At 34.0% G+C, this 18629-nt stretch overlaps 1 protein-coding gene across 2 annotated transcripts in view; it reads left to right on the plus strand.

Annotated features, from left to right (window-relative positions):
* Positions 1–520: 520 nt before the first annotated feature.
* The window catches only part of LOC120336611 (uncharacterized), a 195035-nt gene continuing 176926 nt past the window's right edge, over positions 521–18629 (plus strand). The window contains exons 1-14 of one of the 2 annotated variants that reach the window (XM_078110157.1): positions 521–796; positions 2040–2237; positions 2618–2710; positions 3666–3857; positions 4296–4376; positions 4527–4715; positions 5213–5290; positions 5564–5647; positions 8532–8609; positions 8885–8968; positions 10330–11474; positions 12107–12269; positions 12769–13103; positions 15492–15659. In XM_078110157.1, coding sequence (XP_077966283.1) covers positions 553–796; positions 2040–2237; positions 2618–2710; positions 3666–3857; positions 4296–4376; positions 4527–4715; positions 5213–5290; positions 5564–5647; positions 8532–8609; positions 8885–8968; positions 10330–11474; positions 12107–12269; positions 12769–13103; positions 15492–15659 — 3132 coding nt within the window. In that variant the 5' untranslated portion in view covers positions 521–552. The remainder of the gene's footprint in view (positions 797–2039; positions 2238–2617; positions 2711–3665; positions 3858–4295; positions 4377–4526; positions 4716–5212; positions 5291–5563; positions 5648–8531; positions 8610–8884; positions 8969–10329; positions 11475–12106; positions 12270–12768; positions 13104–15491; positions 15660–18629) is intronic. The other variant, XM_078110158.1, reaches the window with a different exon arrangement.

Below are 18629 nucleotides of genomic sequence, written 5' to 3' on the forward strand. Positions count from 1 at the left end.
ATGTAATTTTTTCCTATATGAATCCAAAATTTGTTTGCAGCAGACAATTTTGTTTGTTCAATAAGGTCCAGAGACTGGTAAACAATTTATTTAGAAACCCATACTATTGCATTTAAAATAAACACAAATATATTCGATGTAAAATAGGGAAACACAAAATACTTTTTTATTTTGAGGTTATTGTTTTTGTACATTGGTAGCCTATTTTATATATGAATGACCTTGAAATATAATCATCTTCACTGAAGATGAATGCTAAAAAATTTGAAACATTTAAATTCGATACAGATAAACACTTTTGAAATAAAAGAACGTTTTGACTTCAAGAAGAACAGAAAATGCAATGATTTATTGTGAACTTGAAATGAATTGTTTGATGTGTAGAAATTATTTTTGTTGTGTTTCTCATCTGCATATGCGGTGATTATAAATGTGCTAATTTGTTGAATGAAAATTTTGGTTCACATTGCTGCCAATTCATTTTATTTCTGGCTCTCATATTTCATGCTCTCTTTTCAGATTATTTTTTCATGACTTTTTAACATAGTAATTATGGCAAACGTGGATTTGTCTACATACCGCATTAGAATCGGTCTATTTCGAGGCGGTTGTAGAACTAAAGAGAAGGGGACACCGATTTCCACTTTACAACTCTCGGATTATTCAACGGGACTGTCATTAGCAATTCGAACAGTCGTGTTTGCATTGCTTGCTGTTCACGGAATTGAAAAGAACCCGGGGCCGAGATCATCGGATCAAAATAGTGTAAATGAAGGATCTAGTGTTGACCCAGAAAGTGAGTTCACTTCTTACGTTAAAAATAAATATGCAACACGGAAGTTCAGTTCATTTTCAAAACCGCGATATCTAAAGATTTACGGATATTAGTTCAGATCGTTTTATTTGTCTTATATTGTATATAAATGCCAACTTTTCTGCACAAATTTTTCGATTCACTTTTGCAACCTTTGACTAAAGAGCTAATCAGGGGCCTCAAACTCAATTTACCTAGCGGCGACCATTGGATGCAGAGACTGGGTAGGTCTGGGCCGCATCATGTTTTCCACAATTAAAGATTAGCTTAAAATATTCAAATAATTTCAAGTTTCCTTTTTTTTTCAACAAAAAACAACAATGAACAAATTCAGACTAAATAAAAAATAATACCTGAAGATGTCAAGAATTAATTAGTGATTGTGACGTGTTAAATCCGAGTAGTTATAATTAAATATATTAATCATTAAACATGCGAGCTTAGTTGAGTGACACACTGACATTAAACTTAATACTAAGTCGGGGGCTATAAACTGTTGTCCTGCGGGCCGCAATTTGGCCTCTGGGTCGCAAGTTTAAGACCCCTGAGCTAATTCAAAGTTGGAAAAAAACTTACAGTTGTTTTACTGGCATTCAGTTTTTCTTTGAAATGCAATTATCTAGTTTATTGGTGATTTTTACCTCTTTTGGAGTATGTGGAGCGCTTTCGTTTGAAAAAGGAATCAATCAATTCAATCAGTAATCAGTAGTTTATTTCCCATCGTACTAAAGAGACAAACGAATTGCAATAAATTATCAGGGTGAAGGAGACGAAAAACTAATACTGGTTATCAATTAGTGGCATCCATAACAGTCAAATAATTATTTATTCCCTTTTAAAATAATTTTACCTGAACTAAAAAATTACCTCTAGGCTTAAATAAAACTGTCTAACCGAGAAAACAGACGGTCCGAAAATAAAAACATTTTTTAGTTTATCTCAATTATCAATATTACAGAAAGTTATGGAACGATTTTCAAATACAATACAGAATACAGATGTTAAATTGGCAACCAATATTATGGAAGTTTTAAATAATACTAGAAAATCAATTAAAATTTGCACTGATCATAAATTTAAAATGTATCAAAATTAGAACTCAAATTTTCCCAGCATCAGACTGCAATTTTTCAGACAAATAAATTAATACATTTCTAATAATTATTGATGTGGTATTTTACAAATAAAAATATATATTTGCATTAAATAATGAATACTTTTTCAGTGTCTGCAATCACCGAACTTGACAATGCTTTCTACGAGACAATAGACAAGTTTTCACTGCAACAATTCAAAATATTTGCTCAATCAAAAAATGGTCTCGTCCTCAGTTATCGAGAAGTTAGTGATATCACGGAGCACAGCTTGGAACCAGTGGATGAACAAAAATATGCTGTTCTATCCCTATGGAAAGAGAAAAATGGTTAGATAAACATTTTTAGATTTATAAGATCTTTCTTTAAAATTTAGATTTGTTCTTCTCTCTGATAACATTTACAACATATATATTTAATCAACCTATCCGAATGACGAGAACTAAAGCCAATTTTTATCATAGATTTACTCTAATAATATTTTATCACTATATTGTCTTAATAAAAGTAAAGTAAAACAATTTCTTCTCATCCTTTTCTGCAACTCAGCAATAAGGTTTTAAACTTTAATTTATTTTTCAATCTCAAGTACAAACTGACAATTATCATTTGCTCATTTCCATATAAATTCTATATTGTAGTAAAAGTATTATTGTATTTATGTTTGTGAACTGTATGCGATATGACCATTTATTATAAAAAAATACAGGAATAAACGGAACCGCGGGAAGAATAGGAGAAGTTGTTAACAATTTCATTAGGCTCGAGGCAAGAAAAGATGTCATTGAAAATTTTGAACCAGGTATAGAAAAAACGATTTGCAATCATTACATTACGCGGATTTAGAGTTGAAATTCAAGTACCCATTACAATCTTACCTGTTATATGTTATGATGATATATAACAGGGGGTGTGGCACCAGTACATGGTGTTGTTTCGACACAAAATTGACCAGAAATTTTTTGCACATATTGTTACATCACTAATGTCACTGAATTGACTACTGTTATGGCTAGCTGAAGCAATTAGCAAAGGTGAATGATGTGCTTGGCAGTCTAAATTGTTATTCAGCATTCTATTATTTGGACGGGAATATATGCAAATAATTTTGGTTGGTATAATCGAATGTTGGTATCATCATTTTGTTGGTTTCATAGAAAACTAGAAATCGAATACAGACTTATTGAACTAGATTAATGTTCATTAATCAGCCTAAACAGTAATACAATAAATGCTGCATATATGTCTGAAAATTCAGTAATTACTATCCTGTACATCACATGTTTTAGCTTGATAAATGACAAAAACAAATAAGCGTGTTTGCACAATGAAACTGTTTGTTTTGTATTGCACTGTTTATCTATTATTGGCACTATTGTGGTCCGCAAACAATACCAAAAAATTATTTTATGGCCCCCCTGAGCTGACAACCTTGGACCACCCTGATATATATATATCTATAAATATATATATCATTTTGCATAGACAAAATATTCAATACTTAAAAGCCCCCGATAGGATACCGGATACCACCATGTGATCACACGGGAGAACATCATTTTAATAATCGATTTAGTAACGTTATTAATATCAATAAATCTTAGTGTAAAACCATGGGCTGCCAATAAATACGATATAACATTTTAGAAAGTTTTTTTCGTAACAAAAAACGACGAAATTCCATTCCAGAACGAATCTTTGGGTCAAAAATGTCGTTAAAATTAACGAATTCAAATTATCACATTGATATATTTCAGGTGCAAGATTTGAAGATGTTTTTCTCGATTTACCGAGAAATTTTTTGAACATAGCTGAGTTCAAACGTTTCGCATTGTCGAAAAATGGATTGGTATTAAGCTTGACCGATGTTACCTCGATTGAAGACGATACAAAATACTCATCACTTGATCAAATGCTTAGCATGCTTTGGTTGTGGAAAGAAAACGCTGGTAGGAATTTCAGAAAGTAAACATAATGAAATATAATAAAATGCTTTCGCATCAACTGTTTTCTTATCGGCTAAACTTTGCTCAATTTGCTTTTAAGCCCACCCACTCGATTTCGTGTTTAGACAAACGAACGATGTAAATTCAACCTTTTTGTTTTATGGAAAAAAATTCTCTTGGACGCCAAACTGAATTTTCGAGAATGAATGTATAAACAAATGTCGAAGCTCTATAATGTCAAAATTAAAAGCTTGTTTCGAACAATTTGATGATGTCACAGAATGCTTATAATGAAGCACTGTACTTTTTAGGTTTAATATGAAAATTATTTTAAGTTTTAGCACTACAGTATTTATGTCGGCCGAATGAGAATTTCCGATTCAACCAGATTGATACATTAGCAACACGTTAGGAACTAATGAATGTATTTACTATATTTAGGTAATTCCGCATCGACGACCCTTATTATGGAAATACTTGATAACTATAAAGAAAATCAACATCTATATTCGAATGTTCAAGGTAAATATTCATCTAATTTATTTTCTTAAATGGAATTACAACATTGTCTCGGAAAATATGGAATGAGCAAAACATAAAATATTAAATGTACATGCTTATATAAAATTTTTCAATGCTAGAAATGATCCGACAAAAACCTTGGATTTTTAGACGAAAGAATTGAAGACGCCTTTCTCGAAATTATCGAAACGATTCACAACCTATCCGAGTTCAGAGAATTCGCACGATCTAGCAATGGATTATCATTGAATAGCGTCGATGTTACTATGATTGAGCAAGATAACAAATCGATTTTCGATAACAAGCTTAGCATGCTTCGACTGTGGAAGCAAAATACTGGTGAGTGGTTGAATTCTTCTTATACGACGAGTTTTCAATCTTTCGCTTTGAACAAGGCTTTGTGTAAGCATTACACTATATTTAAGAACTTCATATTATTACACGGAAAAATCGTAATCTTTCTGGTCGACATTGCTAAAACCAATTTATTGCATCCAGATAGGTGGCTGGAATTTTAACCAGAAATGTGTAATCTGAGTTGCCAACACATTTACCATCCTCATCGCTTCCCAATTATATTCGTTCAATTTTTATGACAGACATATATGAAATTCCATGCCTATTATGATAAAAGATTAATTAATTGCTCAGATGAAAAATATGTAGTTTGTCCAGTTGGCAATCACTTGCAATAAAATGAGCACAGATGATAAACTTGATATTTCAGTGTTACATAATTGCTAAATGGGGTGGTTTGCACTTTCGTCTACGTCAAATCTTTACTTTTTCTTATATTAAACTTGTACTATTGCTCAATGTAATACGTTTTATTCTAGATAATCTTGCAACGGCAGCAACGATCAGAGATCTATTTGAAAAATATGAGCACGCCTCGCATCCGACATCATACCAAGGTAAGCAGTGGATTTATACACAATGTAACGGTAAAACTAGTTTTGTTAAATACAGTTTTTTTTTTCAAATCAATTTTGTGGGAAAATTGGACCATTTAATAATATTCGTTATTGCTGTTTATTTCATGATACTACCTTCCAAAAATATTGACCGGTATATTACAACTGATCTAAAGTTAGAAAATGAATGAATATACTCTCTTGAAAAAATCCCGGTGTTATTTCAGAAAGATTTCACTTCCATTCGTTGAACTGACTCATTTTTATACAAAGCAGGTGAACGAATCGTACCTCGGCTACCTTTGCAGGCAGAACAAGGAAGCTCAATTCGAGAAAACACATCTGCGACAGCAGCAGGTGAATTTAATTTCTAAAATGAATAAAATACAGTGATTCTCAAACAGTGGGGCGCCTCTGACGGGTGTGAAGCTAATTGAAAATAAAAATATTTGTTAGATGTGATCTTGCGCGCTTTATTTTTGATATTTACATTTCTTTATTGTTCACATTTCTTTATTATGTACACATATTTTCAACGTGTTTTTCAAACAAAACATACTATCGCGGTACTCTCGTTTATTTATAGCTTATTTTTAGCTTGCTATTTTTAAGGTGAGCGCGAGACTAGACGAATTCTAAATCCGATGAGAGGCTTAGACAGTTTGAGAACCATTGGACAAAATCGATCGACAAAAGCTTCGATCAGTATAATTCATTTAAATCAGGGTCGACCAACCCGTGGCCTGCGGGCCAAATTTGGCCCGCCGAAGATTTTCGAGTGGCCCGCGTGGTATTATTCGAATCTCAATGTCTTTCCCAAATATGGGCCATTATTGAAACATCTAATAAGAGCGAGAACCATACCCAGCTATCGAAAGCTTATTTATGTCCCTTTGTGAGCTTATTGCTGGAGAGAGATGTTTGAATTTATTTTTATCGTCTGCCATGTATTTCAATCTGTTTTTCTGTGAAGCTAGAAGAGGCAGTTTATATGAATATTTGATATATTTGAAATCTCAATCAATATTTGAAAGCGCTTAGACTATTTGTACGAGCAAGTTTTTTCGCGGATGAACCATGTCGAATCCCCCGTGAGATCACTAATTTCCGCAGTCATATAAAAAATTCGCTATGCTGTGCTACATCGTTCATCGCACCGAATATTGACAAACTTATTGGATAAAAGCGGTGTCATACTTGACCTTAAAATATCTATGTGTGGTAAAAACTTATGACGTAAGTGTATCTTCATATTTTCATTGTTTTTATAACTTTGGTGTGAGGGTTTTATTTGTTTTTTCATTAATCATTAGTCGGTATAGTGAAAACTAGAACATAACAACGATGTCAAGTGGCCCGCGCAATCATTCGTAAACTAATTGTGGCCCTCTGGCCAAAAAGGTTGGACAACCCTGATTTAAATTATAACAAGAAATTTTGTTAGCACATATATTTTGTATGGACTGTTTTTTATGAATCATTAAGCATTTCGAATGTTTCGACTTATATTGCATGTAAAAAACTGTTATATTGAACAAAAACAATATTGAACTTTGATAAAAAAAAATGGCTTTTTTTATTTAAATTGAATATTTCATTAGCGCTGAATGACGTTTTCTACCAATTGACCAATTTATACCAACCAAAAAATTGAAACAAGTAAAAACATAAAATTCTCAATTCATACCAACTTTGTGATATGTGGCATGCTATATCCTAATAAAGTAGTTCCAAAATTGTGGGTCATTGTGGGTAATTATCTTCCGGGGTCGCCTAACTTTTGTTGAACATGCGCACACAAGTCACTAGTATTTGAAAGTTGGAAAGTGAAATTGGCGCTGGTGTAAAAATAAATGCAATTGAGTGATAGTCACCGTAGTGTTACGATCGTCAATATTATTTCCCTTCTTATAGATTTTTGATAAATTGATATCCGAATAAGTATTTGACCAAGTTTCAGACTGAACCAGTGGTCCCAACCGCTGATCATCAAACAAGATTTTTGCCGGTCTGAGTTGAATAATTGTGTTTTGTTATTTCACTACCATATACCGAATATACAAAATAACTTTGACTTATTGGATGATAGGGATTTTGACAAGTATGTTATATATTGATTTCTAGGCCGAATCTCGGCGTGTAATTACACTTTTCGATTCCCTTCCGTTGCGAAAGCGCAATATTAATTCTACGTTTTTGTCCATATCGCCCCCGTATAAAAGTGAAAAAAATCATATGTCTAATCTTTCTAAAACAAAAATACGGAGCGTGTTGTATTTCAAACATAACTTCGAAGAGCTTCACGCACCTGTCAAAAACAAAACGACAACAAATCGAACAAAGTAAACCCAATTAGAAAATTACACTGCACACGTTTCTTCCTATTTTACTTCCATCTGCTTTGATTTCGAATCTGCTTTGATTTCGAATTAATTTTAGAGCAATCTGAAATATTTTAACATGACTAAACAAAACACTGTTGGAATATACAGTATGAGATTTTTAATGGTATTCACATTCAGAAGTATCTTCCTATTTCTCAAAGTACCGTACGCTTTCTCACAACCACGTTTTATCAAGCCCGTCCTTGTTTCGCCGAAAAACTCAGCGTTCTGTCAATATTCCGAATCTCTCGTGGGCCGTCAAAAGGTGCCCTGTGACAACAAATCTTCTAAGATTTGCCCATTTTACCGGAACATCGTCAGACGTGTTCAATGATTTTAAAGTTTTGGGCCTATGTTCATTGTCCACATGAAGGTAATATTTGACCCTAATTGACCGTTTGTTGTCTGAACCATAAACTGTTTCTAGGGTTTTGGGATTTTTTGTGTCAAAGCTGTGCGAAATCACATGATAGTGAATGGTTGAATTCCTCTTTATATGACGAGTTTTCACCCATTTTCCTTCCATCCACAAGGCTTCGTGCATTCCACTATAAATAGGAACCTACTATTAGTATGCGTAAGATCAAGATCAGAAATGTGTATGCTGAGTTGCCAACACAGTGAGGTATAAATTCCATGCTTCTCATGAAATAAAGATAAATTAATTGTTCAGGAAAAATAAATAAAAAATGTAAAGTGGTTGGTATTCACTTGCTACAAAATGAACACAAATGATAAAATGGATATTCCAGCAGTACATAACTGCTGAAAGGGGTGGTTTGCTGTTTCCACTTCTGCAAACCTTCATTTTTTTATTAAACATCTACCATTGCTCAAGGTAATACGTTTTATTCTAGATAATCTTGCAACAACAGCAACAATGAGAGATCTAGTTGAAAAATATGAAAATGTCACGCTTCAGACGACATCCCAAGGTAAACAGTTGGTTTATAGTTATACGAAGTACGGTGAAACTAATACTTTTTAAAAACAGTTTTGAGTCCCAAAACAATTTGTTAAGTAAACTCGACCCCCCAATTTTTTTCATAGCTGCCCATTTTATGATAATACCTTCCCAACAAAAAATATTGACCGAAATATTGAATTGATCTACTGTTAAAAAATAACTAATGAAACTCACTAAAAAATCTCCGTGGGAATTCAGAACGATTTAATCTCCTTTTGTTTAATGCATTTTTTTTATACAAAGCAGGTGAACGATTCGTACCTCGGCTACCTTTGCTGACAGAACAAGAAAGCTCGAATCTAGAAAACACATCTGCGGCTTCAGCAGGTGAATTTAATTTTTAAAATGACTAAAATTCAGGGGTTCTCAAACGGGGGGGGGGGGGGGGCGGCCCCACGAGGAAGCGTAGACAGTTTTTTAGGGGATCATCAAGCTAATTAAAAATAAAAATATTTGTTAGATGTGATCTTGCCCGCCTTATGTCTGTTATTTACATTTCTTTATTGCGTACATATATTTTCAACGTGTTTTTTTTTTTAAATACATACTATACTTACTATCGTTTATTACTTATCGATCTTAAGATCGGTAAGTATATTGATAGGTATTTGTATGTATGTCTGTCTGTGTGTTTGTCTGTGTGTCTGTGTGTCTGTTAGATGCACGCGATATGTCACAAAAGCGAGATTGAATCTGCTCCAGATTTTGCATGTGCATTCATCTTATCTCGGACCAGAAGCCTATTGATTTTGGGCGAATTATGTCGTATAATTAGCGAGTTATCAATCAATTATTGATATAGTGATCTAGATTTTTGTAAAGCGAGAGAATTTTGAAACCCGCCGAGTGTGTGTGTGCGATGCGCAGTGCGCAAGTTACAAGAGCGGATGAATCAAACTGCAGTTTCTGTTTTGGGGGATCCCCTAACTATCGATCGATAAGTCCTCGGTTTCCAACCGATATTCTCGTTTATACCTTATTGTTAGTTATTTCTGAGGTGGGGCGCGGATACTTAACAAATTTTAAAACCGATGAGCGGCTTAGAAAGTTTGAGAACCACTGAAGTAAATTGATCGACAAAAGTTTTGATCAGTACAATCGGGCCTAATGCGGCCATCCGGGTAAAATTGTGCGGCCCGCGGGTAAGTGACAATTTTGAATGGTGTGCTCGCGAAACCAATTTATCAGTTAAGTTAATTTGGTACGTGCGAGCAATTTCAATCCATTTACGTATACCAGTACCTGGGTGCCACTGCAATATGAGTAAAATTAGCTAGAAAAATCATGTTGCAAAATACACAATGTTATAAAAACGTGTTTTTCACTGAATCTCTTCAAATTTGTGTGACGACAATAAATTTGAATAGCATTTTTTTTGCTTCAGATATAATCACCATACAAATACTGGAATAGCTATCTTAAATAATTGATCGGCCCGAGGATTCATCCAGTTACTTGTATCTGGTCTTACTGTAATAATGGTTGCACCTCCCTAGTTTATACCAATGTATAAAGTGTGGAAAAACATGGAGAAAACTTTCAGCTATAATCTATCATCATGAATTGAAACAAACAAACACAAAAAATCTTAAAGTATATATCTTAACCTTGTGATATGTGACAAGCTAAACCTAGTAATCGAATATTAAATAATTTTTTACTGAATATTTAATTGTTCACGGTAACAGAATTTGTCGAAATTGTCAACGATAACACTCGAAAAGAAATTGAGTATGACGTTCGATCCGTATTCAAAGATCTGGAAGTGTTAGAAGAAGAATTTCATCCAAAGCTCACCGTGGCCAATTTCAAAAATCAACCTGGCAACGAAACTCTCGGTCAATCAAACGCAATTGGAACTGAAAACCTTCAAATAAATCTCGATCAATTACACGATGACTTTAGAGGAACCACAACCAACCATGTAATGCTGTTGGGAAAAGCCGGATCTGGAAAAACAATTTCAGCCAAGAAATACGCAAAACTGGTTTATAAAAAGGGATGTAAAGTTTTAAAAAATAACTTAATGATCTTTTATATCTCTATTTCCGATCTTCAACACCAAACAAAATCGACCGCATTTGATATCTTAATTACACCACTAATCGACCTACCAACTGAACTGAAGAAAGCGGGTGAACGATGGGTGCAAAAAAACGCGGACAAAATATTGTTAATTCTAGACGGTCTTGATCGAGCACGCCAACCATTTGAAGGAACATATCCAAAAATTCATAATCTAAATAAGGATTGGGAAACAAACACAATTTTGGCAAACATTATATCCGGTTCCTTGTATCCAGGCATGAAAATCTTATCCACTTCCCGTTGGAGCACATTCTGGAAGATGGATTCAAAACAAAAACCTTCAAAGATCGTAGTTCTGGAAGGTTTCAACGACGATGAAATTCCGAACATTTTATCGAATTTAGTTGTATCTGACGCCAGAGAAGAAGCATTACAAAATGAGATTACCCAAAACCCAAATATCGTTTCTCTGTGTAAGAATCCAATGTTTCTCATCTACACAGCCAAAGTTATCAAACAAACTGGGACCAAAATACCAGAAACAGAGTCTGAGATCATAGTTTCCGTTCTAAATTTTTTCTCCGGTTCTGAACACCTCAATGCAGACATTCAAAAATTAACGAAGCTTGCTTTTTCTGGCATTGAAAATAATACTTTCTTGTTTTCTGCGAGTCATGCTGAAAAAATTGGTTTAGAAGTTTCGGATCTACAAGGTATTATAACAACAAAAGCAGATCCGGAACCCCATCAATTGCACATCGGGAAAATGGATTTAAATTTTGAATTTTTACATCAAACTATGCAAGTAGGTTCACGTCTTACCAAATATAAATCTGAGTGTTTTTTAAACGATATTTGACGGATTCCTGTAATCAGTCGGCCACATTCTACGCAATTCTTTTTATTTATTTGGCGCCATATCTTAGAAAGAAGTAAAACTCTTACTAGAACGTTGTAAAACTTTTTATTGTCTTATGTTTATTCATTATATGAATCTAGCATGAATCTTATACTATCTGGCAATAAGAATGCCAATTTTAATTATCACACTTTCCGCAAACAAAGAAAATCGTATTAATTACGCTTTACTTTAGTGTTGAAAAACTTGCTTCGTTCAAACCTTATCTGCATATGACTACACGTGCTAACGTGAATTACCTTCAAATTATTCGAATTATTCAATCCTCGCCTGTAACTAGTTATTCCACTTTCCACTTTACCTTTATAATTTCAAATTTTTTTGTCGTATTTGGGAATCAACAAATTTGCGCGTCCGCCAAAAAATATTTCCAAATATTATTTTGTGCTGTTTACGGTAATTCAGTGGTTAAACTATTTGTCCTGGCAACAGTGTATAGAAATGAAATTAAATTTTACAAATTCACGCTTAAATAATTAACATTGAGATAGTTTTTGAGATTTATTTCGTTTTTGAAGGAATTGCTGGCCGCTTTGGAACTATTCAATGTTGAAGTAAAGAAATTTCGTGAATTTGTCTCGGTCGAACTTAACAAACCTCAGTGGCAAGCAACTCGTAAATTCTTCTATGGAATCGTCTTGAACCCTATGACAAACAAGCTCGCAGAAAAATATGTCAGAGGTGCGTCAATATTATAGGATTGATCATATAAACTATTAACATTAAACTTTACAATGTCATTGAATGTTTATCAGATTTCTCTTGACCAAATTTGAATCTGATTTTTTCAATCAAAAAATTAAGTGTTTTGGTATGTTTGAACGGCCAATATATTGCTCATGGCTTTGATTAGGCTTGTTAGAAAAGACGTGTTAGGCGGGAAAATTTTTTATTCTTGATCATATAAAATATTAACAAAAATAGTTGTTAAAGCAAATGTTTATCGAGTGCTTCATGACATTTTAAATTTGATTCAAGTTCAATCAAAGACTTGAGAGTTTTATATAACTCGCTCGTTTGAACGGTCAATGTGGACCTGACATCTTCGAGTCGCCTCTGTATCATAGTTAAGGCCATTGCGTTGGAAACATCGCGCTAAAAACCCGTCTGAGTAAATAATGATATTTCACATAATCTACATGAATAATTATTTGAATTGAAATATAACGTTACTTTTCAGACCGGAATATAAGTCTACCACATTGCGTACAATTTCTTGAGTCTCAACTCGAGTCGTTTCTCAGCAGTGGGACAGTCTTAGACATCGAACTCGTTTCTCTCCTACTTGAATGTGGTCCGAATGCAATATTTAATGTAAAAGATTTGGTCAAACGATTCGAGATTTCACAGGATAACTCTGGTTACGAATCATTGAAGCCGGGTGAAGTTTACGCCCTGGCACACGTTTCCAATCAATGTCTGCCTCTAGAACATTTCAGCGTCAAAAGAATCATCCTGAATTCAAATGCATTGCAACTAATGCACGACTCCTCGAAATCGGTGGATGTGATCAAGGTTAGCATGACTATTCTGTTATTTTAATATATATAACGTCAATTATTCTGTTTGATAGCTTCAAAGTTTAAACTATTCAAAGTGTTTATAATTGTGTTTGTCATAATTATCTAGATATTTGATTATAGCAGTGGTTCCCAACCAGGGTGCCGCGGCACATTAGTGTGCCGCGAATAGATTTTGGTGTGCCGCGAAGAGATTTCATTTTTGAATTAATTTCAAGTGATTCCAATTTCAAATTTGAGGAGTTGTATTTCAGGTATTTGGGTATTGTTTCAATTCTAAGTTTCGCATAATGCGCGCCAACACCGTTTCGTAAAATTGAAAATGTCAACCAAGGTAACAAATTATTGTGCAAAATTTTCCCCAAATTTGACCAAGGAATTATTATTTGGCTAGTAGAATAGCCATTATTGCCAATTTATTGAATTATTATTTAAACCCAAAATAACAATCAGGATTCACACAATGACTTTGCAGGGTTTTTAATCACCATTTTATACGAAAATAAAACAGACACAATAGGAAATGTAAAATCATAAGAAAGTCAACTATCGCTTTATAAATATCGCATTCCGACGTCAGAAATGATAATATTGTCAGCTTAAAATTGGGACAGTTAATTTACAATCGGTGGGGAGAAATATCAAAACCAGCGTAAAAGATGAAATTCAGAATAAAATCCCGAATTCACTCTTTAATAGCCGTCTTTAACATATGTCGCCCATATGAACGCATAGTTCTCCCAGGAATATAAAACCAAACGTTGCGTAAGAATTAGTCCTTGTAAAAAAAAAAGAAAGGACGGGCGGAAATAGATTACCAACATTAGAATGCCTAGATGCCTATTTTAAAAATATCCGATATTTGACAATGCGTTAAAAATATTCGAACTATTAGATTCGATAAAGTTTATTTTGCCTATCCTCCCCTCCATCCCCATCTGTAATCATGACAGTAATCAGGCGAAACTCGTGGTAGCACAAACACTGATGCAATGAAACTCAATAACGAGAATATCGGTCGGAAACCGAAAGCTTATCGATCGATAGTTAGGGGATCCCCCAAAACAGAAACTGCACTTTCGATTCATCCACTCTTATTCCTTAGCGACATCGTGTGTCCCATCACTGATTAATAAATTACTCGCTAATTATACGACATTATTCCTCCAAAATCAATAGGCTTCTGGTCCGAGATATGATGATTGCACATGCAAAATTTGGAGTAGATCCAACTTCGCTTTCGTGAGATATCGCGTGCATCTAACAGACAAACAAACAGACAGACTAATACCTATCAACATACTTATCGAGATCGATAAGTGATAAAACCTTCATTAAATTTAGTAAATTGCACTACTTTACGAAAGCGTGCTGGAACTGACGATTATTTCATATCTCGGACACAGAACGGTTATTTTTCGGATAGTTTCTGCGATGTGAAAAGTCGAATAAGCGTTTCGACATAGTTAATGCTACGATATTTGCCATCAAATTATGCTCGGGCCTCGCAAAAAATTCATAACGTGAAAAGATTCTTTCATCGGTGAAAATTGTTTATAACAACTTTAAACCTATTCAGTGTTTTTTTAATAATTAATTGTTGTAATGAAATACGGATTGTTTGCCTCTTCCATTTCTTTCGCTAGTGCCGACAATTTCACCGTTGAATGATTTTGGCAATGGGAGAAACATTAAATTGTAAAAAAATGAATTAGGTCGTACAAAAGTAAGAATATCTGCGATAATAAGGCTACACCCAGGGGAAGGGCGAGAAAAACTAAAGCGTATTTGCGTCACGTATTACCCGTGCGGTCGCGCATCTTTTACAATAATGTGAGGTGCTCCGAAAGTGGGTCTCATGTACATTATTGTAAGAAAACAGTTATAATATCGGTAACTAATAAGCATCCATTTTAAATACAGGTTATGTTATGTTAACAAGAATAGATTTTTCATTATCTGATCTTCTATGTTTTTTATTGTTTTATAGCTAAATGGTTTCAAGAGTAGAAAATGTTCTTGTTTTGTGATAAGTGTGCCGCAATTATTTAAATAGCTCAATAGTGTGCCGCGACATAAAAAAGGTTGGGAACCACTGAATTATAGTATCCAACGAAATAGAGACGTGTACATTTTTTCGACTAATGTCCACCCTACACATATCATGATCATTCCTCTTTGTAAAGAAAATGGTTGCTTATTTTCTGAAGTAGTTAGAATTGATTGTTTATATGCTTGTGAGTGATGATGGACGTGATCGATTAAAATTCTATGAAATTAATACCAGACAATTTTTCATTCATTCTAATACGACGAATTTAAAACAAAGATTTTATTCAAATTTGCTGCAACTCGATGTGCCTATTAATAAATATTTTCACAGATTCATGATATTTTGGTTGAAGACAAAACACTAGAATGTGTCCAATATCGCAACCTTGCTGAACTTGCATCAACTGCGAAACCTGAAACATTTGCATTTTGTGTTTCCAATCTAAATATTGATAAATTAGATTATTTTAATCGAGGATCTTCCGAATACAAATTGAAGGTATGTACAAGAAACATGAAAACTATACTTATAACCGAATCCGTTTATTTTCCCGTGTTTGGTACAATAATCAAATTAGTGCAATTAGATTTTTTTTAAATTTGTCAGTTGAATTATATAGAGCAGGGGTGCACAACCTTTTTGCTATTGACGGCCACATTGCATTTAAATGTACGGCCGCCAGGGGGTTGAAGGCGCGCAAAAATTCTTTTTGGTTTTTATGACGCCATAACCGCGTATTTGACCCATGTGAGGTGCGGTCTGCTAAATTATGAAGTATGTAGGACTACTTGGCAGTATAATATTCGCATTTTAAACGGATTTTTCTTTTCGGTGGACCTATTCTTGAGCAGATTTATTACAGCAAGTTGAATAATGGTTGCACAATTTAAAAAAAAATCGACTGCATATAAGACACACCATCGTATGTGCTGCTGTCTCGATCCTGAAGTAATCTATCTCCTATTTGGAATTGAATACCCCTCCCTTTTCTGCCCCTGTTTTTTACCGTTTTAACGACATGAAGTAATGTTTAAAGGTTTTAGGCAGTTGAATATAGGCTAGCGCTGTAATAAACAAAATCTGGTTTCTAACAGCAAGCTTAATTAGACTTAATTTGAAATGGTAGTCTTCACTGATAAGTTGGCCAATCGACAGATTCCGTATCAAACTTGTCATACAAATCAGAGTCAGAATCAAATAAAACTGCTACAATATCCTCGGCTGTAAGCTGCGGATACCTTGCTAGGCTAGCTTGCTGCGTTGTTAGGCTGCCGGAACGCGTGGTCAATCTAAACCGTGAGGGGAAATCCCCAACAGCAAATACACCATCCAGATTGTGATGCATCGTGTCGCCTGACTCTTTTGCTGTGCTTCTGTTTTGCTTCAAAATACGCCAGCATAGCAGGCCAAATCCTATATTTTGATATGTTTTTTTTTGTTTATAGGATTTTCTATGTGGATGGCCGCATTATTTTTTCACGACGGCCGCAGATTGTGCACCGTTGATCTATTCTAGAACTTCTAGAACTTAGATAGTAATTTGGAAAGATTGAAATTAGGAAAAGAAATTGAAAATTTAAATTTATAATTTTTAAATTAGCGTTTCTAAAGCAGAGAAATGGAAAAATGCCACTTACTAGAATAATGCCACAAAAGAACACAAATTTCAAACAATAGCAATAATAAAGTTTAATATTATAACTGATATTACTGATAGCAAATTGAATATAATCACTATTCATGCTCACTGAGTTAGCTACAGTACATACGTGATATAAGTAAAAAATAGTTTTATGGGTTTTTTGGTTAGGGTCATGGTTAGATATGCATATGGCATTGGCTGTATGTCTATGCATATAGGTTGAGAAAATACGATTGATTAGTATAAGTCAAGACGCTTATATTTCTCTAAAAATGTGTCATATGACCCGAGTTTTGTGACCTGAACACTCATTGTTCAAATATTCGAATATCGATAACATTTATGTTTACTGCCAAAATAAAACACTGAGACTGCCATTACTTTCCATGATATTAAATATATCTTTTAATTAGTCATGCTAAATCAATATTTATCAAAGGTAGTTGTGCCACCATGTCGAATTAAAACTAGTAAGAGTTCAATTACTTCTTTTTGACTTAAACAAAAGAAATGTTGCCTTGATTATACACGCCGCATGCCTAACATTTGCAGTCTCTTTATTTCCAAATTTGTAAGTTGTGAAAAATAACTAAGTTTTTTACTAAATATTCCATTATTAACTTATTAACACAGCACATTTTTATATCTTCCTATAAGTCTTCAAGAAAATTAGATTTTCAGATTATTATTGTATCGGTAAACTTCAAACCAAATTCGAATCTAAAACGACGCCTGTAAATCGGGAACTCTTATTGGATGAGCAATATCCATACAGAAGGTCAACGCTTATAGTAGCTTATCAATTGCTTAACCGATAGAATTTCGGAATAAATTTTCAACCTAATTATAATTTAATCGCACAAATCTTTCGGTATACGGAAAACATATTAATGATTTCCCCCTTTTTTTCATCCTGCATTTTATATTTGATAGATAACCTTTTAGAGCGCGCGTGTAGAGGGAATGTAATAAAAATATAATATTTAGGATTTATAATCTAGCCCACCAAACTCCCGTGAAATAGGTTAATTGACGCTTGTTACATCATTATCACAGTTTAAGCACGTGTATATTCGTAACAAGTCAATTATTCCGGTATGTTATGTATACTCACCTGTATTAGGATTACATACGGCGTAATATAGGTATCGGCCGTATAAAAAGCTCAAAGATGTCAAAAAACGAAAACTAGACACTAAAAACAGACGTTTTTTAGATAAATGGTAGCGTTCTTATTTCTTTATTGAAAAGAATCAACCTTCAGAGATTTGTCTTCCATGTCAACAAACTAACCAGTTATGCAACATTAGACGCTATTATGAGACGAAGCATTCTTCAAATTACGATCAATTAACGCGTATTTTATTATCAAGGTCAACAAACATATTCGAAAAATGTCAAATGGAAGTGAATCCACTTTATTCGCTAGTTATGTTGTAGACCAGAACATCGCTAAAAACAACCGCCCGTTGATCGAAGGGGAATTTTTTTCGCGAGTGTATGCTGCAAGTTTTCAAAACTTCGGCCCAGACTGGCAGATAACCACTGGAATGCTTCATTGCTAATACAATGTACTGATTTGGAGCAACGTTTTGTCCACCTAATTACGAGTTTACGTATACAATAATACACCACCAAACTATGTTGGCATTTTTTTGTTTTATGTTGTTGCTTCCGGTGTTGTTTCAAAGACCGACCAAGACGTGGTGTCGCAGGACTCAAAGGTATTAATCCTTACCTTGATGTAAAGTTTACCCTTTGTAAGTGTATGGAATGGCGTGTTGCCAATAGTTGATGACTCCTTCAATCTGTAGATTTGTCTTGAT

This window comes from Styela clava, chromosome 2 (assembly GCF_964204865.1).
Source record: "Styela clava chromosome 2, kaStyClav1.hap1.2, whole genome shotgun sequence".
NCBI lineage: Eukaryota > Metazoa > Chordata > Ascidiacea > Stolidobranchia > Styelidae > Styela > Styela clava.